Source organism: Diadema antillarum, unplaced genomic scaffold (genome assembly GCF_040938485.1).
Source record: "Diadema antillarum isolate AM-2024a unplaced genomic scaffold, OU_Dant_1.0 scf00000074, whole genome shotgun sequence".
Taxonomy (NCBI): Eukaryota; Metazoa; Echinodermata; class Echinoidea; order Diadematoida; family Diadematidae; genus Diadema; species Diadema antillarum.
The window spans coordinates 1882068-1905860 of record NW_027270963.1 but is presented as its reverse complement, the minus strand read 5'-3'; the positions used below and the strand labels follow the sequence as shown (position 1 = coordinate 1905860).

Sequence of the window (23793 nt, the reverse complement as noted above, 5' to 3'; positions counted from 1 at the left end):
AATGTGGTACATTCATTTGAATTTACCCTACATTGTGAATTTCAGGAAGGTGTACCAGATGAGAGCGATGACTTCGGTGACTTCAGAATAAGAGTGTCAGAGCTGATCAAAGATGTCATCTTCATCGTAGGTTCGTCAACATGTTTTGCACAGGTGAGAAAAGAAGTAGTGAAGAAGGAGAAATAAAAAAAGAAATAATGAATATGAGAGGAGACTGAAAGAGGTTAAAATTTTGCTTTGCAGGTCTTGCTATTCATTTCCTGCACACAAGAATAACATACTTTTGTAGGAAGGAAAAAAATGAAACAACAATTCAAAAACATTTATGATGTCAGTACTGTTGTATGAGGCATTTTCAATGTTCTGTTAATGATGGAAGGTGATGTCATGGTTTGATGGTGGATTGTGTACTTTCAGTGAGAAAACATGAGGTTCAAGCCCCATCAAGGCTCTTGGTGTTCTGAACCAAGGCATGCTATATCATTAAAGCCCCTGTCCACCCAGGTGTGTCTACCAAGTCATATACAAGAGTACTGTATACGCTGTTATTTTCACATACAGATGTTTTCGCGAATGAGGAGGTCATAGACGTTTTCGCGAGATGTTGTTTTGGCGAACCGACACCGACGCTACCATAATTGCGCTATCACCCTAGCGCATGGATACATTTTCGCATGTTGTTAAATTCGCAATCCAACTGAGATTTGCGAAATTCACGAAAGTTAAACCCTCACGAAAATAACAGCTTATACAGTATCCAGTAGGAGGCCGAGTGTAATTGTGCTTGGTTCTATATGGCATGCTCAACAAAGTGGCATCCTGTCTTGGAATGATGCTTTAGCAAGTGGAGTGTGTGCACTGAAGGTGTGGTTTGGTTTCATTGATGGGGAATTGGTTGTAAAACATTTTAATACAGACCCTTATGTGGTGGAAAATCACAGTTAAAAGAAACAGAAAAAAGGATGGATTTTGTGGCTGGAGTTTTTTCAGTATAATTATGTAGTCTATCTTTCACATGTTCAAAATAGATGATGCCTAGGTTGTGTAATGACACCCAGTATAGTAATACCTGAAACTGTCCTGCAATTAAGTTTCCACCCTGGACCAGTGGATTTTTAAGCCTCCGCCAGCGAAGTGGGCGGAGGCATTATGTTTTCGGTCGTCCGTCCATCCGTCCGTCCGTCCCGTTTTGTTTTTGCGATATCTGAAGAACCGTGTGGTGGTTTTACATCAAACTTTGGTATGAGGGTATATCCTGGGGGGATGATACATTGTTTGGATTTTAGGGTCACGGGGTCAAAGGTCACAGGTTATTTTGTGAAAAAAAAGTTGAAAATTCATGTTTTTCTCCATATCTCGCAAATGGTTCAAGGTATCTTCATGGAACTTAGTATATATGCTTGTTCCAATGGGCAGTGATTATCTAGGGAAGTTGGGGGGTCATGGGTCAAAGGTCATGGGGTCAAAGGTCAAGGTCAACTTCTCAAAATATCACTACTTTCCTTATATTTATGCAATGCCTGAAGGTTTTTTTTTTTAAACTTGATGTATACATGTATTACCCGATATATATTCTGTGGGAAGTTTCTTGCCAAAAGGTCAAAGGTCAAAAGGTCAAGTGAAAGTGCTGAATTGCACTTTTTCCTCCATATCTCAAAAGTAACTCAAGGTATCATCATGAAACTTACATATTTACGCATGTTCAACCTAACAGTGATTCTCTTTGGAACTGTGAGGTCAAAGGTCAAAGGCCAGGTTTAGATAATGCTATTTTCCCATTTGATACTGAAATTATACTTTTTCTCAATACCTTGAAAATTACTCAATGCGTAAACTTATAAAAGGGTCAAAAGTCAAGTAAAATCATCAGTTCCCCAAATACCTGCACTCTGACATTTTAATCATTCATCCAATTGAACCTAGTTCTAGGAAAGTAAACATTCAGCACATTTGTGTCAAACCTGTCATTTTAATATTTTGCCAATTGTGTGAAACTGTCATCACACATTGTCAAGACATTGTACTATAGACCTATTAGGAGAACCATGCATTATGGCAGAGGCATATCAGCCGCCGTAGCGATATATCTAGTTTTATTACGCCTCTGCCAACGAAGCGGCCGGAGGCATTATGTTTTTGGGTCGTCCGTCCATCTGTCCGTACGTCCATCCGTCCGTCCGTCCCGTTTTGTTTTTGTCGATATCTCAAGAACCGTGTGGTGGTTTTACATCAAACTTGGTATGAGGGTATATCCTGGGGGGATAATACTTTATTTGGATTAAGGGTCACGGGGTCAAAGGTCAAAAGTCACAGGTTATTTTGTGAAAAAAAAGGTTGAAATTTCATGTTTTTCTCCATATCTCGCAAATGGTTCAAGGTATCTTCATGGAACTTAGTATATATGCATGTACCGATGGGCAGTGATTATCTAGGGAAGTTGGGGGTCATGGGTCAAAGGTCAGGGGTCGAAGGTCAAGGTCAACTCCTCAAAATATCACTACTTTCCTTATATTTATGCAATGCCTGAAGGATTTTTTTTTTTCAACTTGATGTATGCATGTATTACCCAATATATATTCTGTGGGAAGTTTCTTGCCAAAAGGTCAAAGGTCAAAAGGTCAAAGGTCAAGTGAATGTGCTAAATTGCACTTTTTCCTCCATATCTCGAAAGTAACTCAAGGTATCATCATGAAACTTACATATTTATGCATATTCTACCTAACAGTGATTCTCTTTGGAACTGTGAGGTCAAAGGTCAAAGGCCAGGTTTAGATAATACCATTTTACCATTTGATACTGAAATTATACTTTTTCTCAATACCTTGAAAATTACTCAATGCGTAAACTTATAAAAGGGTCAAAAGTCAAGTAAATATCATCAGTTCCCCAAATACCTGCACTCTGACGTTTTAATCATTCATCCAATTGAACCTAGTTCTAGGAAAGTGAACATTCAGCACATTTGTGGCAAACCTGTCATTTTGATGTTTTGCCAATTGTGTGAAACTGTCATCACACATTGTCAAGACATTGTACTATAGACCTATTAGGAGAACCATGCATTATGGCGGAGGCATACCAGTCGCCGTAGCGACATTTGTAGTTTTCTATGATTCCGTGAGTCGCAGCATTCATAAACATAATGTCTGATCGCCCAAGTTATTTGTGTTTATTTTGTAGTTTTTTTTTTGTTTGTTTGGTTGTAGTGCAGTAGCATCTGCACTGTGAATATTCATTGACATTGCAAAATATCTTGTGTCTGTGGCATCAAATTTTCATGCCATCTTCCTTGCACACAGATGTTCCATAATCTCGCCAGTCAGCAAGGTGCATCATGGGAAGTCACGGAAGCAGCTCTCTTCATCATGAGCTCTGTTGCTAAGAATGTACTTCCGTAAGTGTCAGATGTCACTGTATGCAGTGGTAAAGTGAAGTAAATTGTATGTGTTTGTGTGTCTCACTGGGATAGAACCTTGGCTTAATGGAGGATGCCCAAAATTGAATTTGTGGTTTGATCTCAAAAAATAAAAAAAGATGTTGGATAAAAAGTCATATCTGTTAAGTAGAAGAGAATTTTTAGCGTGAAAAGATCACAAAAAGAGTTGTGAGATGCTAGTGTATGAATTTCAATGTCAGCTCTTGGCACTTAGTCACCTGGCTAGCAATAGTTTGGATCCTGATAAAGTGAGATTCTTACAATAAATAAAGGCAGCTGCACACAAATGGATGAATTTGGAAAAAAAAAATGTTTAGAGCAGTGCTTTCTAACTCTTACAAATCAAATTCAAAATCAATACATGTGGGTTCAATACATTATTTATGCTTTCATACAATCAAATATTCAGAATAACTTTTTAACACTAATGATTAATCATACTATGTCCTCAAGTGCCGAGTACATGCTTAATCTTGATGGACATTGTGGCATGAATATAAAGTAAATATGTGATTGCGTAGCACCTGTGTAGCGGTGAACAATAAGCTCAGCTCATCCCTGGTACAAATCAAGGTTAGAATTATCAGCTGAAAGAACCATGTCACCCCATGGAGACAAAGTATCCCTTGAATAAAAATCTAGCTTGCATTAAGATAACAGTCAAAGGGTAGAGGGGAAAACCAATTACATTGTACATTGTGATGCTCTGTAGAGCCAACAAAAATTAGATTGTGTTGGTTATAATAAGTGAGAGCCATTTAAATGATTGTAATACATGTGTACAGTCATTTATGCAGTGTTCTTCTTATGTGAACATACCTGTGCATGGAATAGTCCACAAAGTGCAAGGACAAACTCTTCCAATCATTTTGTTATGTCCATGTGCCTTATACGTACATTGTATTTCAGTACACTGCACTGAGAGTTGATGCATTTCTCATTTAGATTTTATGCAGTTAATATAATAAGTAACGTTTCTGATGTACAGTCACAAGACTGGTTCAGATTTGTAAACTTTACAGAACTTAATGTACTGTGTGACTCTTGATTATTCTTTTAATAATAAAGAGGGCTAGGTGTGTCTTAATGGGCCAGTTTATTCAATACTAGTACATATGCGCGCCTGAGTTGTGTTTATAAAATTTCATATTGAGAAGAATGATGGGTACATGAATCAAGTGTTGAAAAGGATAGATGTGACATCTTCTTATAATGTTTAATGTTGTGTTCCTAAATGGTGATCTATCATTTGGTTTACTCCAACTTCGTGTAATAGCCATTTTGTCTCAACCCACATGTTCTAATCCTGTTTTGTCTCCGACTGGTTCATCTAATGACCATTTTATAGTCCAATTGTCACTTAGCCTCTTGCCAGTTGGTCTACTTCCAGATGGGCTATGCCCAATTTGTCTAATACCCACAGTTTATTAGACAAAATGGAAAAAAAGAATCCAAGGATTCAAATTGCAATTAGACCATCTGGTCATTAGACGAAATGATAATTAGCCAAACTGCTGAGGATTAGACCAAATGGGCATTAGACAGAATTGATTGTAGATCAAACAAGTTTGGCCGTAGTGGTGTTAGACAAACTGGGAAGTAGACCAGCTGATATTAGACCAAGTGGCAATAAACCTTCCTAAACTATCCTCTGATTCCAGGGATGAAAGCAGGGTGGTTCCCCAGGTGATGCAAGCCATCATCAACCTGCCAGAGGACACGCACAAAGCCGTGAGATACACCAGCACCAGGATGTTGGGAGAACTCGCCGAGTGGATTGAGAAACATGCCGAGTACTTGGGTGAGTTGCCTCCATGCAGTCAAATATGTGACTGCGTGGCTCAAAATCCAGAAAAGATAAGGCCAAAATGAATTTTCACTTTTCTACATACGTACATTGTACTTTAAAAGAGTAAGCTCTATGCTTTGAATTTATATGTAACTTGTTACAATTTGGCCATCCTAGCCCATTCGAAAAGTAATTGAAATAACAGAGAGAGAGAGAGTTAGGAGGTGCAGTTTTATAGAAAGGGAGGAAAGAGTATTAACCCGTTGAGGACGAGTTCCTTGTATACTCGGGCTTGTGTCTATGGGAAATGAGTGTTGTGGTAAAATCAGCCTGTCCTCAACAGGTTAAAGATAAGGGTTACTCATGCATGCTGTGCAGAAGTATCCATGAAATCACAGTGAGAGCAGCACCTTTTCTGAAAAAAAAAAATATGTTCAAGAAAATACTGCTAGTATCCATTTTTTATTTTGTTTGAAGCTGCCCCATTTTGACATGAGGGAGAGAAAAAATGACTCTCCCAGGTGAGCCGAACTTTAAAAATTTGAGTCAGTCAACCCAAATGACCATTTTGTTCCATTACAGAGAATCCTAATCTGTGACTTTTGGTTGGTTTTGAGCCGGGCAGTCACATATGAATCATCCATCACAGACTCCCCTCTCCTACCCCCCCCCCCCCCCCCCCCCCCCCCCTTTCCCTCAAGAATTCAGTGGACACACACAAAAAACAACAACAGCAAACCAAACAAGTGGGCACTATGTCTGTTTCCAACATGTGAAGCCCTCAGTTTGGTTCCCTGATGGATGTGTTGATGACAGATATCATGCCTGCATGGGAGGTGCATTTCCTTTTCCCGTAGAATAAAATGTTTCACACCTGAGTGATATACAGTAAATGAAGATCCTGTAGTAAATGTCTTGATTCAGCGAAATTAAAAAAGTGAAATTCATCTTACCCGGCAAAGCACAATAAATTACTCGCGCCAAAATATCAACTTTTACAGTAGAATGAATCAGCAGAGGCTGGAATGAAGCGAGAGGCAGATTCTAAGGGAACAGCATAATATCTAGCCCCTTTCATAGAATTATGGTCTGCTTCATATTGCCATCAACCTCTGAAGGAAACAGATTTACGGAGAAATTCAACACATCACCAGATGAGTACAAAAAGAATAGCGGGTGCGTTTCAGCGCTCTCCCAAAGCGAAGCAAACCGTACCGTACAAGAGGAGTGCTGAAAGGCCCCTAAAGTGTACCGTACGGAAGAGAACCAAGCCAAAAGTAGTGGGTCACTTTCCGATGTGCTCCAAAAGAATACCAAAAGCATACTAGAAATTGCCAGGTGAAGAATGCATGTAACATGCACATACATCATAATGCAAAGAGTTCATTCTCTCTGTTTGGGACATTTGCAAACAAAAGTTACATATCTGCAAATGCCAGGTGAATAGCGCAATCATGATCAAGGGGACAATAGCAGATTTGCTCATTGCAGCCTCTGTGATGTTCATTCAAGCACAGCGCCAGCAGTCTATGCACGACCACTCAGTAACCAGGATGCCACGCACTGGCAAAGAAGATCGCTCCCTCATTGCTAAGGGCGGAGTCTCCCTGCAGTCTAAATCCAAATTTTCAGACGCATTTCTGTTCCATTAAAAGTTAGAAAATCATAGCCCAGAAAAACACTAATTTCTTGCCTTTCCTTTGATCATTTCCCTGAGAAATTTCAACACATGGTAGATGAAACATTAGACCACAAAATTATGCCCAAGCAGAAAGTCGCTAGCTTTAAACCCAGTTTGATGATCTGACTTCAAACTCGATTTTCTGAGCTCAGCCGCCGGCGACTCTCAGAACCTTTTGTCGTGGCGGGTCACATATATAAAAATGTAATACATACAAAGTTATAAAGAAAGACTGTTGCACACATTGCCAGAGTTTGTATTATGATCCATTTTGTTTTGTTTTCAAATGCAAATCTTGTTTCGTTTTTTCTGTCTGTGCAGACCCCATCCTGACTTTTCTCATGGCTGGACTTCGGGATGCAGACCTGGCCTCTGTCTCTGCCCAGGCAATACAAAACATATGCTCAGAGTGTCGGGAGCACCTGCAGGGGCATCTGGAGTGCTTGCTAAACATTGCCCAGGCTGTGGATGCCTTTAACTTGTCCGGGGAAGCTGCAATAGGGATCATCAAGGGTAAGTCTGAATGTTGATATTAAATGATCTGAAATCTATACTGATCAGTGATTAGTAATGATGTGATGACTTGACTAATACAGTGAGGGTCAACATTGTCATATTGCCTATGGTCATGTCAGGTAATTCATGTCTAGAATTGGAGTGGCTGCCGATAATTGAGCTAGAATGAAATGATGTGTATTTATGAAGACAATCGAATATAACAAATATTGCCTTGTCTATCGTTGAGATATAACACTTGATAGTCCCTTGGTGCTGTGTGTTTCAAGAAAATATAATCTCTTGAGGAAATAAAACTCCCGTGGGTTTGACAAGTATTGCGCTTTTGAAAAGGCAATGTCTGCATACTGTTACATTTTGATTTGATATTTGATATTTATTTATTTCTGCAATTTCATGACAAATGTGATCTACAAATACATTTTTCTTTTGTACAAATCATAGGATTTTTGAAGAATAATTGATAAACTTGATGACTACAAAATACTGATGATTGTTTGATACAAATTACAAGGTACATTAATAATAAAGAAAAATAATTTAAAGGTACAATCTAAGGGGAACAATTGCAGAAAAAGCTGTATCTTGTAAGCATACGCTTGAGAACGGAAACAGCCCAGTTGACAAATGTAGATAATGTTTATCCAGGGTGAGTAGTGGGATGGGAACATGGGAATGGGGGGGGGGGGGGGGGGGAGGGATGCGAAGTGGATTGTATGTGCAGAGTGGTGAGTGCATGAAAGTGGTGAGGCCTTCAGTGTGTTTTGGAGATTTGAAAATTATTTAATGATTATACAACAAAAATACATGTTGCTGTGGTGTGAGATGTTTCATAAACTGTCAAGAGATTCTCATCATCACATTGTGTTTTTGCTGCATTGATTTGAAAGACAAAAGTTCCCTCTCCCCCCTGTACATTGCAAAGAAAAAAGTGATAAAACAAAAACCGGTCATGAAAGTGAGGCTAATTGTGTCAAGTATGCACCTATAGGGGTAACAGGTTGGGAGCGGGACATGAGGAATGAAATTAAATTTGTATTGTCTCCTTTGTATGCATAACTAAACTTTCACCAAACTTTGCAGGAATAATTCTAGAGGGAGCTGATTTTTTTTTTTTTTCCAGGGGGGAAAATGGATTAGGTGGCCTCAAATGGGGCTTGAGGGACGGGCAAAAGAAAAGGCCCTAGAAAAGTGTTTAAATTTCAAAGATTATCTATTCCAGATCCAGAAGAAGAACTGGTAGTAGATGCTTTTAGGAGACAAGGAACACACAAAGTTGTTCATACCAGTGGCAGTGGTGACCAGAGTAGGCACCTTGAAGAGTAACAGGGTAGGGTAGAATCCAGGGATTAAACCTAATATTTTCCATTTTCTCCCTTAATATGCAAAATTACAGTCTCACCAAATCTTGGAGTATTCATTCTTTGGAAGAGGAGATACAAAGTTATCTTTGAATGATTCATTGGGCCTAGGGAGCAGGGCAAAAAGGCATAAAGTGTATCTTAGTCCAAGATCTTTTCTAAAACCAGAAGTACCCAGTGCAACCAGATAATATCAGATGTACAAGTACGTAGGTAGGCACTCCGAGAGATAAGAATACAAGATGTTCATGATAGTGGTGTCCCAATTTGGCACTGGAAGGAGATTGTCATGTTCAAATGGTGCTCAGAGGCTAAAATTGTTACTTATCTTCTCACTCATGTTTTTGTTTTGTTCTGTTTGTTTTTTATTATGCCTCTGCCACGAAGTGGTGCCGGAGGCATTATGTTTTCAGGTTGTCCGTCCGTCCTTCCGTCTGTCCGTAATGAATTTTGTGGACAGCGTAACTAAAAAACCTTTTGAGATATCCTTATGAAACTTGGCATGTATGTGTGTTAGGGGGTGAAGTTGTGCCTATCCACTTTTGGGTGCACATGCTCAAGGTCAAAGGTCAAAAGGTCGAGGTCAAATACATAAAATTTCACTATTTCCACCATATCTACTGTATGCAATGCCTGAAAATATTTTCTTGAAACTTAGTGTATACATGTATTACCCAATTAAGATTCTCTGGTGAAAGTTTGGGGTCATGAGGTCAAAAGGTCAAGTAAAAATATTAAAATTTCACTTTTTTCTCTGTACCTTGGAAATTGTTCAAGGTATCTTCATGGAACATAGTATACTGTATACAGTCAAACCTGTCCATAGCGGCCACCCAAGGGAGACGGAAAAAGTGGCCGTTACAGACAGGTGGCCGCTATAGACAGGTAATCCAACTTTGTGTGCATTGCTTACAGGTACATGTATCATCGTATCTTTACATAAACAGGGGAGTGTTTCATGAAGCTGTTCGTAAAGTTATGAGCGACTTACGAGCGACTGGTGATCAGTTCTTGTGCTGAATTATGGACATTCTGATAAGTATAGCACATCAGAACTGATCACCAGTCGCTCGTAAGTTGTTCGTAACTTTACGAAAAGCTTTATGAAACACCCCCCAGGTATGTGTGTACATATGCACACCCACCATGTGTTTCATGCATTTAACCATGCCGGTGTATGTGAAATTGTTGCACAGTAGACCTATAGTATGTGTATTGTCGTGAAGAAAACTTAACACTAGTGAATTATTATGACTGAATGAAGGATGAATGCAGCGATGGTGATCACTGAACGTTGCCCGCATGGCTACAAAGCAGAACAACACGCTGAATTATCAGCTCGGCTACGGCTCCATTGGGTTTTTGGCCACTATAGACAGGTTCAAGTCTACCACGGGAAACAAAATTTGTGGCTGCTGGCCGCGTTAGAGAGGTGGCCACTATACACAGGGTCTTTAACAGGGTCTCTTGGGGGGGGGGGGGGATTTTTCAGTGGCCGCTGTCGGCAGGTGGTCGCTATAGACAGGTGGCCGCTAAGGCAGGTTTAACTGTACATGTACTGACTGGCAGTGATTATATAGAGAATTTAGGGTTCATGGGGTCAAAGGTCAGGGGTCAAAGGTCAAGGGCAACACTTTTACTATTTCCCTCATATTTATGCAATGCCAGCAGAATTGTTTTTTTTACACTTGGTATATGCATGTGTAACCTAATAGAGATTCTCTGGAAACTTTCTTCTTTTTTTTTTTTTCTTTTTTTTTGCCTCAAAGGTCAAAGGTCAAGGGAATGTGCTGAATTAATTTTTTCCTCCATATCTCTCAAGTGGCTCAAGTTATCTTGAAACTTACTACTGTAAAAGTGGTTTCTTTCGCGGTGGTTTTATTTTTGCGCTTTTCGCGCTTTGAGGTTGAACCGCGAATTCAACATCACGTGAAAATGTTTTGAACTCGCCGCTTGTTGCAACGCTATTGCGTACGTATGCACACACGATTCCGCGCATTGAGTGTATTGATGGTCAACACACACAGCGATACCGCGCAATGTAGGTACAAGCATGTTATAAAGTACTCGAGAGACGGGATTTCGGGTAAGCCTGCCTTTAATTCTAATATCTGTTTAATTAATAAAAGAATAATTGGATTATAGTTTGGGTTTTCATGTGCAAAATAAAACAGTTTTTGCCGACTGTGAATTCACAGATTTTGCCGATTGCGAATTTAAACACACGCGAAAAAGTCGGCACCAATGATCGCGAAAGTATCTGTACGCAAAAGAAACCACTTTTACAGTACATATTTATGCATGTTCCGCCTGACAGTGATTATCCTATGAATTTTAGGGTCAAAGGCCAGATGGAAATGGTAACAATGTACTTTTCAATACAGAAATTGCACTTTTTCTCCATACCTTGAAAATTGCTCAATGCATAAACTTATGAATGGGTTAAAGTCAAGTTAAAGTCCTTAAATCCCCAAATACATGCTCTCCTATTCATCCAATTAAACCTAGTTCAAGGAAGGTGAACATTCAAGACATTTGTGACAAACTTGTCATTTTGATATTTTGCCAATCTAGTGAAAATGATCTCACACATTGTCCACATGTACTATAGACCTACATTTGTATCAGGAGAATCATGCATTATGGCGGAGGCATACCAGTCGCCATAGCGACATTTCTAGTTTTACTGGCAGGGTAACAACAACACTAACATAAGATACACAGGGTGATAAAAATAGTTGACAGTTTCTACTTTGAACGTGCTAGTGTTGAACTATATAACAAATTTCTTTGCTGCTAAAAAGAAACAACAAAAAGTGATTTCCATCCATAACTTCAGCCAGGAATGCTCAGTGGTAATAGTCCAGTGTTTATAGTCAGTAAACATGGTAGAAAAAAAGGCAATTATTGGCTTGATCATGATGATGGTAGTACGTAGGTATGCACATACATGTATTGTCCTTTTCCAGCCTACTTGTGGTGAGTAATGTCCAGTGGTGACATTATTTATATTCAAAGAAGATAAGAAACAAATGAAATACTAAGTTGCCTAAAATGATGGGAATGAGGGGTCACAGGTTAAAGTCAAAGGACATCTAGAATTCACCTTGAAGGTCAAAATGCCATTTCTGACCTTTAGTTTCATTATGTACATGTGTCCAACAATAATTTTATTGTCACTGTAAGAGATGAATGTATCCTGGGAAAAAAAAAAAATGTTTCCATTGCAAAAAGACTCAAGGGACAATCTTTGGTCAGTGGCCAAGATTAGTAAGCTTTATCACAGTGTAAACTACAGAGAAGCACCCTGAGAGCGCAGACCTCTGCAAAGCAGTACATTTCCACCACTGATTTTGTTCTTCCACACAGATCAGTGATTTCCACTCATATACAGTGTATGCGTGCTGAAAGTTGCCCAATTTCCCTTTTGTTATGTCATCAACTTCCAGCTGCGTGGCGCACCTCACCTTAGCACAAACTAGAGCATGCACTTCATGGGTGTATGAACACCTAAGAAAATGCACTGCTTGAACTCTCAAGTTCTTGGCCCTTCCAGCCAAAATATCGGAGATCCTTCACAAAATTCTAAAAAATTGCAGGATCACTACCAAAATTTAATCATCTGTGTCTTGTGTCATTCCCAACATTTTCTGTAAGTAAAATAAGTTTCATCCAAATCCATTCATAACTTTTTGAGTTATTTTGCACATGGACAAACAAACAAATTCTGAAGAAAACATAACCTCCTCCCTTGGCAGAGGTAATAAAGGACCATGTGTTTGTATGGCACAAGTGATAGCGTGAGAAGCTGAGATACAGTGTATCACAGTCAAATGCCCGGCACTGAAATTGCTACAGTTTTGAGCTGATATCCTTATACATGTATACTGTATGCTGTACAATATACAATATACTGTAAGTGAAGAATTATAGTACTTTGAAAATTGCTTGTGTGGCCCCTGAGGAGGTGGTTACAGTTTGGATATTACATACCACGTACAGTTATATCCTGGTTAAAGTCAAAATGTAGTTCTCAGAAGAGCTCAATATTCATCTTCCACCATTTGAGATTTGCTTGCATTACCATGGTACATCGATCAAAAAGGTCTATCAAGAAATTTGTCTGGCTGACATGATTTTCCACGATAATGAAGCTATTTTAGATTATTTTTAGGTCCAGAGTGTAAAATTATTTGATTGTATGCATACAACTTTTATTCCTGCAGCACCCTTCCTCTTCAGTTGTGGGTTGGTAGAATATCATGTGATGATTGATTGATTGTGCCCTTGTTTTTTTCCAACAAGCTGCATGCATTCCCCTTTTAGCATGAAAGATTGTTGGATGCTTCTGTGGCCCAATATGTAGATTATCGAGAATCAATTATAACAATACAATTACATATCAACTATGATCGGGTGTGCTCGGAGACTGTAGTACTTTCGGCGATCGTGTTTAGTTGATACTGTATTTCACATTTCTTTGGTTACCCCACTTAAATTGTGTTATCGTACGTTTGAGAGCAAAGATTGACAGCTCTGCAGGCATACATTATGAGAACCACATGGGCATGTACCCCAAAACCAGAGACATGTGTGCCATGAAGCTTTTGCTAATAGGTTACTGGCAATCAATGCATAGTGTATATTAGACAGAAACTGTCACATGCATTTTACTTTTGTGAATACTGGCTCTGTGCAAAATTTGCAGTTTGCCTTTAAGTCTGCAGTCAATATGTATCTTGCAGCTCGTTTGAGGCTCATCCTTCCAGGGTCTGTGTATGTTCCCACACACTTTCTAGTATATTGTTGATGAAAACAAGGTAAGAATGATGAGTCTTGCAGTAAGCTCTGAAGGAGGAATGAAATTACAGGTAATTCACTTCCTTCTTCAAATTCATTATCTCTGACTTCTCACTGTACCATTGTAATCTTAACGGATACTTCAAGTAATTACTGCAGATGAAAAGCTACTTGAAGTTTTGCAAACTTTTTTTTTTTTTAATTTAACCACAAGATGGTGTTAGACTTTTATTTTGTTGCAAACTTTGTATTAATATTTCTAACATGAACCCCAGAAGTTTTCCAGAGAATGTGTCACCGTGATCTAGGTGAATAGAATAGGTTGGAGTGACGTGCATTTCCCACATCCAGATTTGAACGTAATCTGTTGTGTCAGTTCAGCACTGACATGTTACCTTTGTACAGTGTACTGTGTGATCAGCATTGTGTTCTGGTAAGAGTGAAGTTTGCGAAATGGCAGGGTATTGGGGTATTACGCTTGATGCGCCAGCATTTGTCTGTAAGCCAGTGCGGATGCCATTTCAGTGTGGGTAACTCAGGAACTCTAGAGACCTGTCAAGGGCTTATGGAAATGTGCATCCTCATTACATATTCTTAGCCTCAGTGATTGAAGGGGATCTGTCCCATGCTTGTTCACTATAAGCTTTTGATGTCTTGTTTGAGGTGTATGATATTCTGAATGCCCTCAGAAGCATGTTTGGCCCATTTATATTACTGATTCTACCACTTCTTCTAATGCCATTTGCTCATGAAAAATATTGTTGTGCTGTCGTGTTTGAGAGCACTAAGTCTGCCCACGCATTGGTCTAGATGATATTTTCCAGAGTGATGCACATTGTAACTGAAACTTGAGAATGACATAACCAAGAAAGTTTGAGGGTTTTTTTGTTTTCTTTTGTTTTCTTTTTCTTTTTCTTTTTTCTTTTTATGCCTCCGTCACGAAGTGGTGCCAGAGGCATTATTTTTTCGGGTTGTCCGTCCGTCCGTCCGTCCGTCCGTCCGCATTCGTTTACGCGATAACTTGAGTAATATCGACTGGAATTTTACCAAACTTGGTCCAAGTATAAAGTATGATGGGGCAATTACTTGATTAGATTTTGGGTGAAATCCGCTGAAGGTCAAAGGTTAAAGTTCAAAGTCAAATCATAAAATTGTATTTGTTTACGCAATAACTCAAGACTGGATCGAGTAAATTTCACCAACTTTGACCGAGGATGATGTATGAAAGACAATTACTTGATTAGTTTTTTGGGGAAATCAGACAGAGGTCAAAGGTCAAAGATCAAGGTCAAATCCTAAAATTTATCTGTTTATGTGATAACTCAAAACTGGATGAAGCAGCTTTCACCAAACTTGGTCCAAGGATGATGTATGATGGGGCAATTAGTTGAGGAGATTTCAGTGACATCGCCAAGAGGTCAAAGTCAAATGCTAAAAATGTTGCTATTACCCCCATATCTATGCAATTCCAGAAGGTATTTTCTTGAAACTTAGTGCAGACATGTACTACTGCATAAAGATTCTCCAGAGAGAGTTTCATGTCATAAGGTCAAAGGTCAAAAGGTCAAAGGTTAGGTGAAAATGTTACAATTTCACTTTTCTCACAAATGGTTCAATGTATTTTCATGGAACTTGGTACATACGCATGTACTGACTGGCAGGGATTATCTAGGGAACTTAGGGGTCATGGAGAATGGGGTCTCTAAGAAATTTCCAGCCAGAAGGTCAAAGGTTAAGGGTCAAAGGCGAGGTTTAAATGCACAAAAAAAAAGAATCAATTTTGTACTGTAATTACACTCTTTCTTCATACCTTGAGATTTACTCAATGCATTTCCAAACTTATAAAAGGGTCGGTCAAAAGTCAAGTAAAAATCCTCAATTCCCCAAATATGTGTATCTGCCCTCTTAGACAATTATATGTGTAGCAAACCCAGTTCAAGGAAAATGAACATTGAAGATATTTCTGACAAACCTGTCATTCTAATATTTTACCAGTTACAAGGCTTGTATGTGAAACTGTCATCACACATTGTGAAGACATTGTACCAGACACCTATTGGGAGAATCATGCATTATGGTGGAGGAATCAGTCGCCATAGCGACATTTCTAGTTGGTGTATGTACAGTAACATGATATGTACTCACACATGCAGTGATTACGTTTGTAGGTATAGAGATTAAAAGTTGATTTGTCATTGGTCAAGGGTAGCTTGTGAGAATATGTTTTTAACCCAAGTACTCTAGCTTTTAATATGCATGTTTGCATTGGTGATTACAATATTTGTGATAAGTACTACCTGGTACTACATTTATTTCCAAAGTCAATTCTGCCACAAATTTTGCAGTTAGTTTTATATGAAACAATTAAACATTCTGGATGGTTCTATATAAAAAAAAAAAATCTTTTAGTCAGGATACCTTTGACAAATAGAGTAGGCATGAGAGTAGGTGGTAGTCAAAATCATGATAGTATTAGCTGGTTTATAAACTAGCAGCATGTCGCTACATCATGCTCAAATTCTTGTGCAACATCCTCAAATGCCAGCAACATGTTGTGCAACATTCTCAAAAATTTGAAACAAGCTCAAAGTAAAATGTATTCACACAGGTCTGTGAAAAACATGTGCAAAAGATAAGAATTAGAAACATCAAAATATCTGGTAACTGAGATATTTGTGTGCAATGTGGCCGCTATAGACAGGTTTGACGGTAGTGGCAATATGTTGTCACCTTCTGTCTGCCAGTTGACAAGCTAGTGGTGTTGGCACATTATTTGGAAATATGGTTAGCATCCCCATTGAGGTGATTCAGTGCATTGCCAAACTAATATAGCCCTCCAGTTGAGAGCCAAAAGGGGATGCCTGGTGCACTACATGTTGTACATTATTAATGCTTTATGTGTGGTTCCTAGCTGGCAATGCGTGATTTCAAGTTCAGTACCAGTACTGTTAGTGCTCTCTCAACACTAGCTCTGGCAATAAAACTGAACTTGAAACCAGTCGCTGTTAGCAGATTGACCTCAAAACTGTAATGTATTTCCGGTGGTGTTGGGCCCAGTGTTGAATATCACTACTGGGTTTTTGTGTTGGTGGTTTACATGTGTGTTTTTTTTTTCCTATTGGCTAACACTAGCCTCTTGGAATTATCGTGTTTGTTATTTCAAGTTAGGTGTTGGTATTAGTGTTGCTATCTGCGAGACCCACATTCACAGCCAAGGATGCACTTATTGTACAATAAATGTAAGTGCATAGTCTACAATTGTATGTAAATGCCATGGTTACCCGTGGAAATACATAAACACTCACGACATAGCTTCATTAATCTGAGCCTGGAAGCAAAGTGAAGATCATAGTATTTTGGAGAACAGATGGAATTGTGGAATTAAAATCCATCTTCCCCATTATGTATCTAAAACTTAGCTGTTGTAACTACTTAGTTTTATAAATATTTAACTTGAAGCAAGCAGCATTACCTTTTTCCTCACACAATTCCAGTGTGATCCTGCAGATTTTGCAATGGTGTGAAGATAACACTAGTGTTTGAGATTGATAGTTGTGATCGGTATCAATTGCTTTAACCTGACCAATTGTGTTAGAGCTCGATTTAAGACAGTTGTTTGGGAGATTGCACTGACATCAGTACTGGCACCGAACTTGAAATCACCCCATGTGTTGAATATCAAGCAATGCATGGCATCTTCTATTTTTAGCTCACCTGAGCCAAAGGCTGGAGTGAGCTATTATGACCATTCATCATATGGTGTGCATCGGGTGTCATGTGTCCTGCACAAATTTACAAATTAGCACCATGCTTCACTTACAATGTATGGGCTCCCTTGGGGCCTCCAAATTTAAAGGAGTCTTAAAAATCATTTTTGTTAGAACCAGAAGTAATATCTCGAGCTATTAGAGATGGTGCTATGGGTAAGAACATGTACAACATACATTGGTGACTGTAGTTTCAAGTTTGTTATACCCCCCATCTCACTAGATGGCGATTCTGCTACGATCATCAAAAATGGACAAAGCGCGGCGGATCGTGGCTTGATCGCTTTAAATCTTATCCATCGTATCTTGAGCGGTTCAGAAGCGCAGAGGGTCGCCACCATCGCCATGGTCGGCAACCTCGCTACGGAAGTTTTGAACATGTCCAAAACTTCCGTAGCGAGGTCGCCGTGGTTTTAGAGCGTATCACAATCGCCTCACAAGCGCATTAAAAGCATCACATTCGTAACTCTGAAGGGGTAGCAACGCGTAAAGCATAACTTAAGTGCATTGAAAGCGGCCCCCATCGCCCATGGAAATTACCACTTTTACAGTATTACGTAACAGGAACAAACCATGAATGATAGAAAGCGATCCACAGATCAGGAAGGTGGACATGGAGAAAAACGTATGAAATTTATTTTCCACGTACACTCAGTACGAATCTACTCTGTTTATTAAATTGTTTGTTTGTCATTAACCATTGCAAGTCATTGAAAGTAAATCAAGTTTTAATCTTTTCAAATGTATCTTCAGAACATTGTCTCATTGTAGGATACAATTTGTAGTTTGCTCGTAAGCCAGTTCTTTAATATTATGTACGCATTACCCTTTAAATTTATTGGATGACTTATACGTAATAGTGCAATTTCACATCAGGTTCTAACTGGTATGTTCTAGAATGCTAAGATGTAAGGGTAAAACCATATTCTGCATATCCATGTTGATTTGACACTGACATCTGCCTGATTAAATTCAATCATGAAACCCATTCTAGTGTATACCCCGATCGCTTGAGATCGTAGCATGAGCCCGGCGTAAACGTATCACTGTTGTAGCGAGGTCTTGATAAGCATACGAATATCGCAACACAGTCGGTTCGATCGCAGAAGCAGTGCATCTCGTCAGCCTGGAAATGCGGCAACAACGTGGCCAGAGACTCCAACCCAAAGTGGAGATTCTCCCGCCTGAAACCCCTAGCAAACGGGACACTCCAACTTGATGTGTGCGAAGCGCGAAGTTCCTATGGTTCTACATGCTTTCTGGTGCTATATACAAGGCTCATTTTTTCAACATATGATAGAAATATGTATATAAGAAATCCTTTCCAACGGGAGACAAAGAGCCAGGGCGGGAGAAATTAAATCTCAAGCGGGAGAACGGGAGATTTTGCAAAAATGGGTTTTCCGCAGACCAGGAGAGTTGGAGTCTCTGCGTGGCAGAATCATATTATCATCGTGGCGCTATTGCCTACAGCGCAGGTTGAGCGTGGGGAAACCGTAGTGTAATCGCCTCGGAGGCCAAAAATGGAGACGGACGGCGATCGCACCACAATTTGTTAAATCGTCACAGGTTGCCATGCTCGCCTTCCTAGTGAGATGGGGGCCTTACAGGTGGATTTAGGGGTGCTCCTGTTAGGGCCTTGTGAAGGTACGGATGTAGGACCCATGTTTCTCATTTTTATCTTCTTTTTGAAAATGCGTGGACAAATTTTTGTAATGTGGCAGGTACAATGTACAAACGGTTGTACATGTAAAAATGCCAATGTGATATACAAGATGTACAGTTGTATGTACAAATGGGCACCATGCCCCCAAAGCTCCTCAGGTTGCTATGTTCTTCTTAGTTATGCAGGAATATGTTTAAGGTGAACTCGCAATACTTTTCTCGGTTAAGGTGAGCACTTGTTAGAATTGTAAAAGAGTACCAATTCCACGAACTAATACACATATAAGCCAAACTTTCACCTCATCTTGAACCTGCAATTTCTTGAAAAGGACATCATACTCTAGATTTAAATTGATGTATATGTGGGAGTGGGAAAATCTCTCCATTTTCTCTGGATCATTCACTACACTCAAAATATTACAGGGGATGATTTCCAAAAGTGCTGTAGTCCCTTTGATCACTTCAGCAGGCTACAATACTACAAGTTTTGTAGTCTACATAAAAAATTTATATGCTGCTGCCCACACTACTTACAACCTAATTGCTCTGTAAAGTCATGAAAACAGTGGTACATAATTCCTGCAGCAATTTTACAAAAGGAAGTATTTCTGTCCTTTTTTTGATGGGTGGTAATCCTTACAGCTTTTACAGTAATGGACTTTGATGGTGGCGAATTACCGGCATGTAGGATGAAACAGATGTCAAGAAAACACTGGAGTGGTGATCGTATTGTAACCTCAAGTCCATGTAATAAAGTTAGCTCTCTGGAATATCTTTTAGCGTTCAGATTTTTTGAGCAAGAAAACTAGAAAGATGTGCCAACACTTGACATAATTTCAGTAAATCTGGTAGTCCAGTGTACTTATTATACTGTGTAAGTTGTCATGTGGCATGACTGGCCATTTGTCAGGGTTTAAATACTGGGGGGTGTTTCATAAAGCTGTTCGTAAAGTTACGAACAACTTACGAGCGACTGGTGATCAGTTCTGATGTGCTATACTTATCAGAATATCCATAATTCAGCACAAGAACTGATCACCAGTCGCTCATAAGTCGTTCGTAACTTTACGAACAGCTTTATGAAACACCCCCCTGGTATTGTGTCTTCACGATCTGCGGCAGAGATGATAAATGACCTGTGAAAATACTACAGCAACATACAGGTGTCATCATTTGGTTTATATTTCTCAGTTCATGATAAGATGGAACTGTTCCTTGTGAAAATGGCGAAGATAGTTCCCTGTAGCCTTTGTGTGTCGTCTCGTGTTGTTCCTCAAGTTTTAAACTGTGAGGGAGATAACTGGTATCACAGTTTGGTTGTGGTACCATTTGCACTCTCAACATATAAATGCTTAATTGTACAGGTCTATTTTTGTAAGCTGGATTGTAGGCAGAGCTGCCTCTTTCACCCTGAGAGAATGAGCAGTTGTGGAGTTGGGGTCAATGTGAAGAGGGGGAATTGTTTGCTAATGAAGATGCTAATAGTTGTCTTCCTCTATTTGAATGTAGTCCATAGTCAAGGTAAATTTCCGAGGCTATGCTTTAGTTTTGGCCAGAACAGCCTACACTGTAACTGCAGGATGCGTTGGTTGGTGACCAAACCATGAACTCTTGTAAATGTCAGAGGAGCACATAAAGATGACTTTGGGAAAGGATGTACTCAGCATGCACAGTACATTTGCACAGGATCTCAGGTCTAGACTATGATGATGTGATGTCATACACATATGCTAGCAGTATCTCAATTTTATTTTTTAGATCAGGAAAAAAAGTAGCCCAAATTATCATTATTTGAAAGATCACCTACCAGTCAAGGTTTCTGCAAGGTTAAAGGGATCGTACAGTTTTGGTTGAGACCTAATTTCATGTTTCTAACATTTTTTGGTGAGATAATGAGAAACCTCTTATGAAATATGAAAGAGCATACACGTAATTCTATGAGGAATTCAACGTTTATTTAATGGAAATTGGTTTTGAAATGGCTGAGAAATCCAAAAAAAGAACGATTCTAATTAAAAGTGTGGGACCCACACTTTAGTACGATCACTTTGTTTTACTTTGTTTTTGGATGTTTCAGTAATTCCAAACCGGATTTTCATCAAATAAACTTTGAATTCCTCTTAAAATGGTATGCTCTGTACTATATCAATACGTGTTTTCTTGGTATCTTGGTATACCGATGTGTTGGCTCAGTAAGTAGAGCGGCTGCCTCACAATCGGGAGGTCGTGGGTTTGAACCCCGGCCGCGTCATACCAAAAGACGTTAAAAGATGGGAGTTGCTGCTACCTTGTTTGCCGTTCAACAGTTGTAAAGGTACAATGTAAGAGCAACGTCGATCTGGTGCTGCTCAGTGGCTGCCGGGCCCACGATCAATTGGGCAAAAAGAATTTCCATTTTCGGACAATAAAATTGGAGTTTATATCCAAAACAATTATTATTATTATTATCTCGCAAAAAGTTAAAAGCCCAATTCTCATCTCCACCAATACTGTACCATCCCTGTAACCCGTTGAGGATGAGTCCCGAGTGTGCTCAGGCAGGTGTGTATGGGAATTGCCTGATGTAGCAAAATCAGCCCATCCTTAACGGGTTAAGAGTTGTACTGTCACAGCAGAAATCTGGGAATATGTGTATCGACCATTTGGTTTAATTAGAGGAGGCTTTTTAGGGAGAATTTGCTCTTTGATATCCTTCACATATAGTATATTCAGAGTAGAAGTGTGTCTTCTTTCACAGTTCACATGTTTGCTTCATCTAATGGAAGTGTGGTTTCTACATTAACAGTTGATATTTTGTTTCCATAAATTTGAATTTCAGCATGCTTAGTGTGTGCAATTTCCAGATTTATAGCAAAAGTGTGTTTTGTTTGCACCCAGAATATGCTCGTCTTATTGTGTCATACATTGTACATGTCGTATACACTCTTATCTGTAGAGACTGGCAGCCCAGTAAATGCCATTTGGTCCATTTCTGCCATGATACAGCATGCTGTTTTACATTTTGTTGAGAAGACTTTTCAAACTATATTAAAGTTTGTTTCATTCAATAGTTCTTATGTGCACTTGTACATATGTACATGTATGCATCTGCCATCCTGTATTGTGAGTGCTGCCATGGGAGCTTAATATCATGAATTAGCAGTATTGAGTCTTGATGTTGTGGGGGTTGGATTTTGTCTGACAAAGCACCATCCAGATGTTTGGATCAGGCCAGACCACATACATGTATGACCAGAACTTGTGCAGTGTCCAGTGTGTACTGGTAATGCTGAACAGCTGCATATTGATATACATGTAGATCGGTTTTGAAATATTCTAGAAATGAACTGTATGGCCATACTTCATATAGGTTTGGTCAATATTTCAAAACCTACAGTGAGTTAGACAGTCTACAGCAGTTTCACTTCTTCACGTACAATGAAAAACTTCTTCTTTCCTCAGTACAGGTATACAAATGTACATACACCCAGTATTAAGATGAGAAAAACTAATTCACATGTTTGGAAAAACGTTATGGTGGCAGTAATTGAATGCTTTCTTTTACTAGTGTTAAAGAGCAGCATGGTAACAAACACAATGTGCTGTCATGTTGATTGTTCAAATGCAGGTCTCCAATTTGAAATATAAAAAATAAAAACATTTCAATCACAACACTGTTTAAAACCAGCTGGATAAGAAAATTGAGAATTCAGTGTGTAAATCGTGACTGGTGATGATGCCAGCAGTGGAGTCTGATGGGTGCAGAGAATTTATGTATATACATTGAAGGTAACAGTATTTCTTTCTTTCTGTGTTGTCTTTCTGTGGCAGGTACTGCACTAGTCTTGGCTAAGATGCCATTGGACAAAGTACAGGAAGGTCTCAAAAGATTGGTCTTAGTGCAAGTCACTCCGTTGTCTGAGGTAAGCACATCTATTGTACCAGGTACTCTACGGCATTGAAGAGGGGCATTAAATGTCATGACAGGAGATCGGTATGTGTTGTTTCATGATTGGCAGATTGCAAAGACAGTAATTTGGAGGGGAGGGGAATATAGATAGAATGAGAAATAAAACAACAACAACAACAACAACAACAACAACAACAACAACAAACAACATAACAATACAGTATACTGTAAAACCATGCATATTCGTGGTATGAAACTATCGTGAATTGGAGCCTTTTTCACAACATGAAACTTCACAAATTTTCAACCATGAAAGAATTGTGGGTATACCACTTGTATTAGATTATTTGGACAAAAACTTCTGGATGACTTTTGTTCTCACGAATCACAGCTCCTCCCAAAATTCGCAGAAGTTTCATGCACACAGAAATCCCTGATTTTACCGTATATGCATCTTGATTTTGAAGACCATGATTCACTAGTCAGATGGTGGCATGAAAAATAGTGTTTGGTTTTCATGGCAGAAGAGATCATACCTGTCAAGAGAAATGATCTTATAGTTACAAATCATGATGTAATTGGACAGGAGTATTGGCCAAAGCATTTTAAAAGCATGTTGAGACCCTTATACTTTAATAAAGTGGCATGCACTACTTTGCAATGTACCTTTGTTGTTGTATTGAAGGTCCTGTTTACCTTTGGGAACAGTGATTTAAAAAATGTTCAGGATATCACATTTGATGTATATGTGTAAGTCTATTGTATCACAAAACATCCTACCATATATTTTTTTTTTGCAGTAAAGCCTAAAATAAAGGAGATATCACTATTTTTCTCATTAAATAATAACTGTAGACGGTTTAGTCTAGAAACATTTTATTTTTATAAC

The 23793-nt window shown here is 39.0% G+C and overlaps 1 protein-coding gene across 1 annotated transcript in view; it reads left to right on the top strand.

Annotated features, from left to right (window-relative positions):
• Nucleotides 1-23793, top strand: part of LOC139717283 (transportin-3-like) — a 48053-nt gene that overhangs the window by 11619 nt on the left and 12641 nt on the right. Inside the window, 5 exon segments of the mRNA XM_071628775.1 lie at nt 46-153; nt 3300-3394; nt 5098-5237; nt 7228-7419; nt 22826-22917. Coding sequence (XP_071484876.1) covers nt 46-153; nt 3300-3394; nt 5098-5237; nt 7228-7419; nt 22826-22917 — 627 coding nt within the window.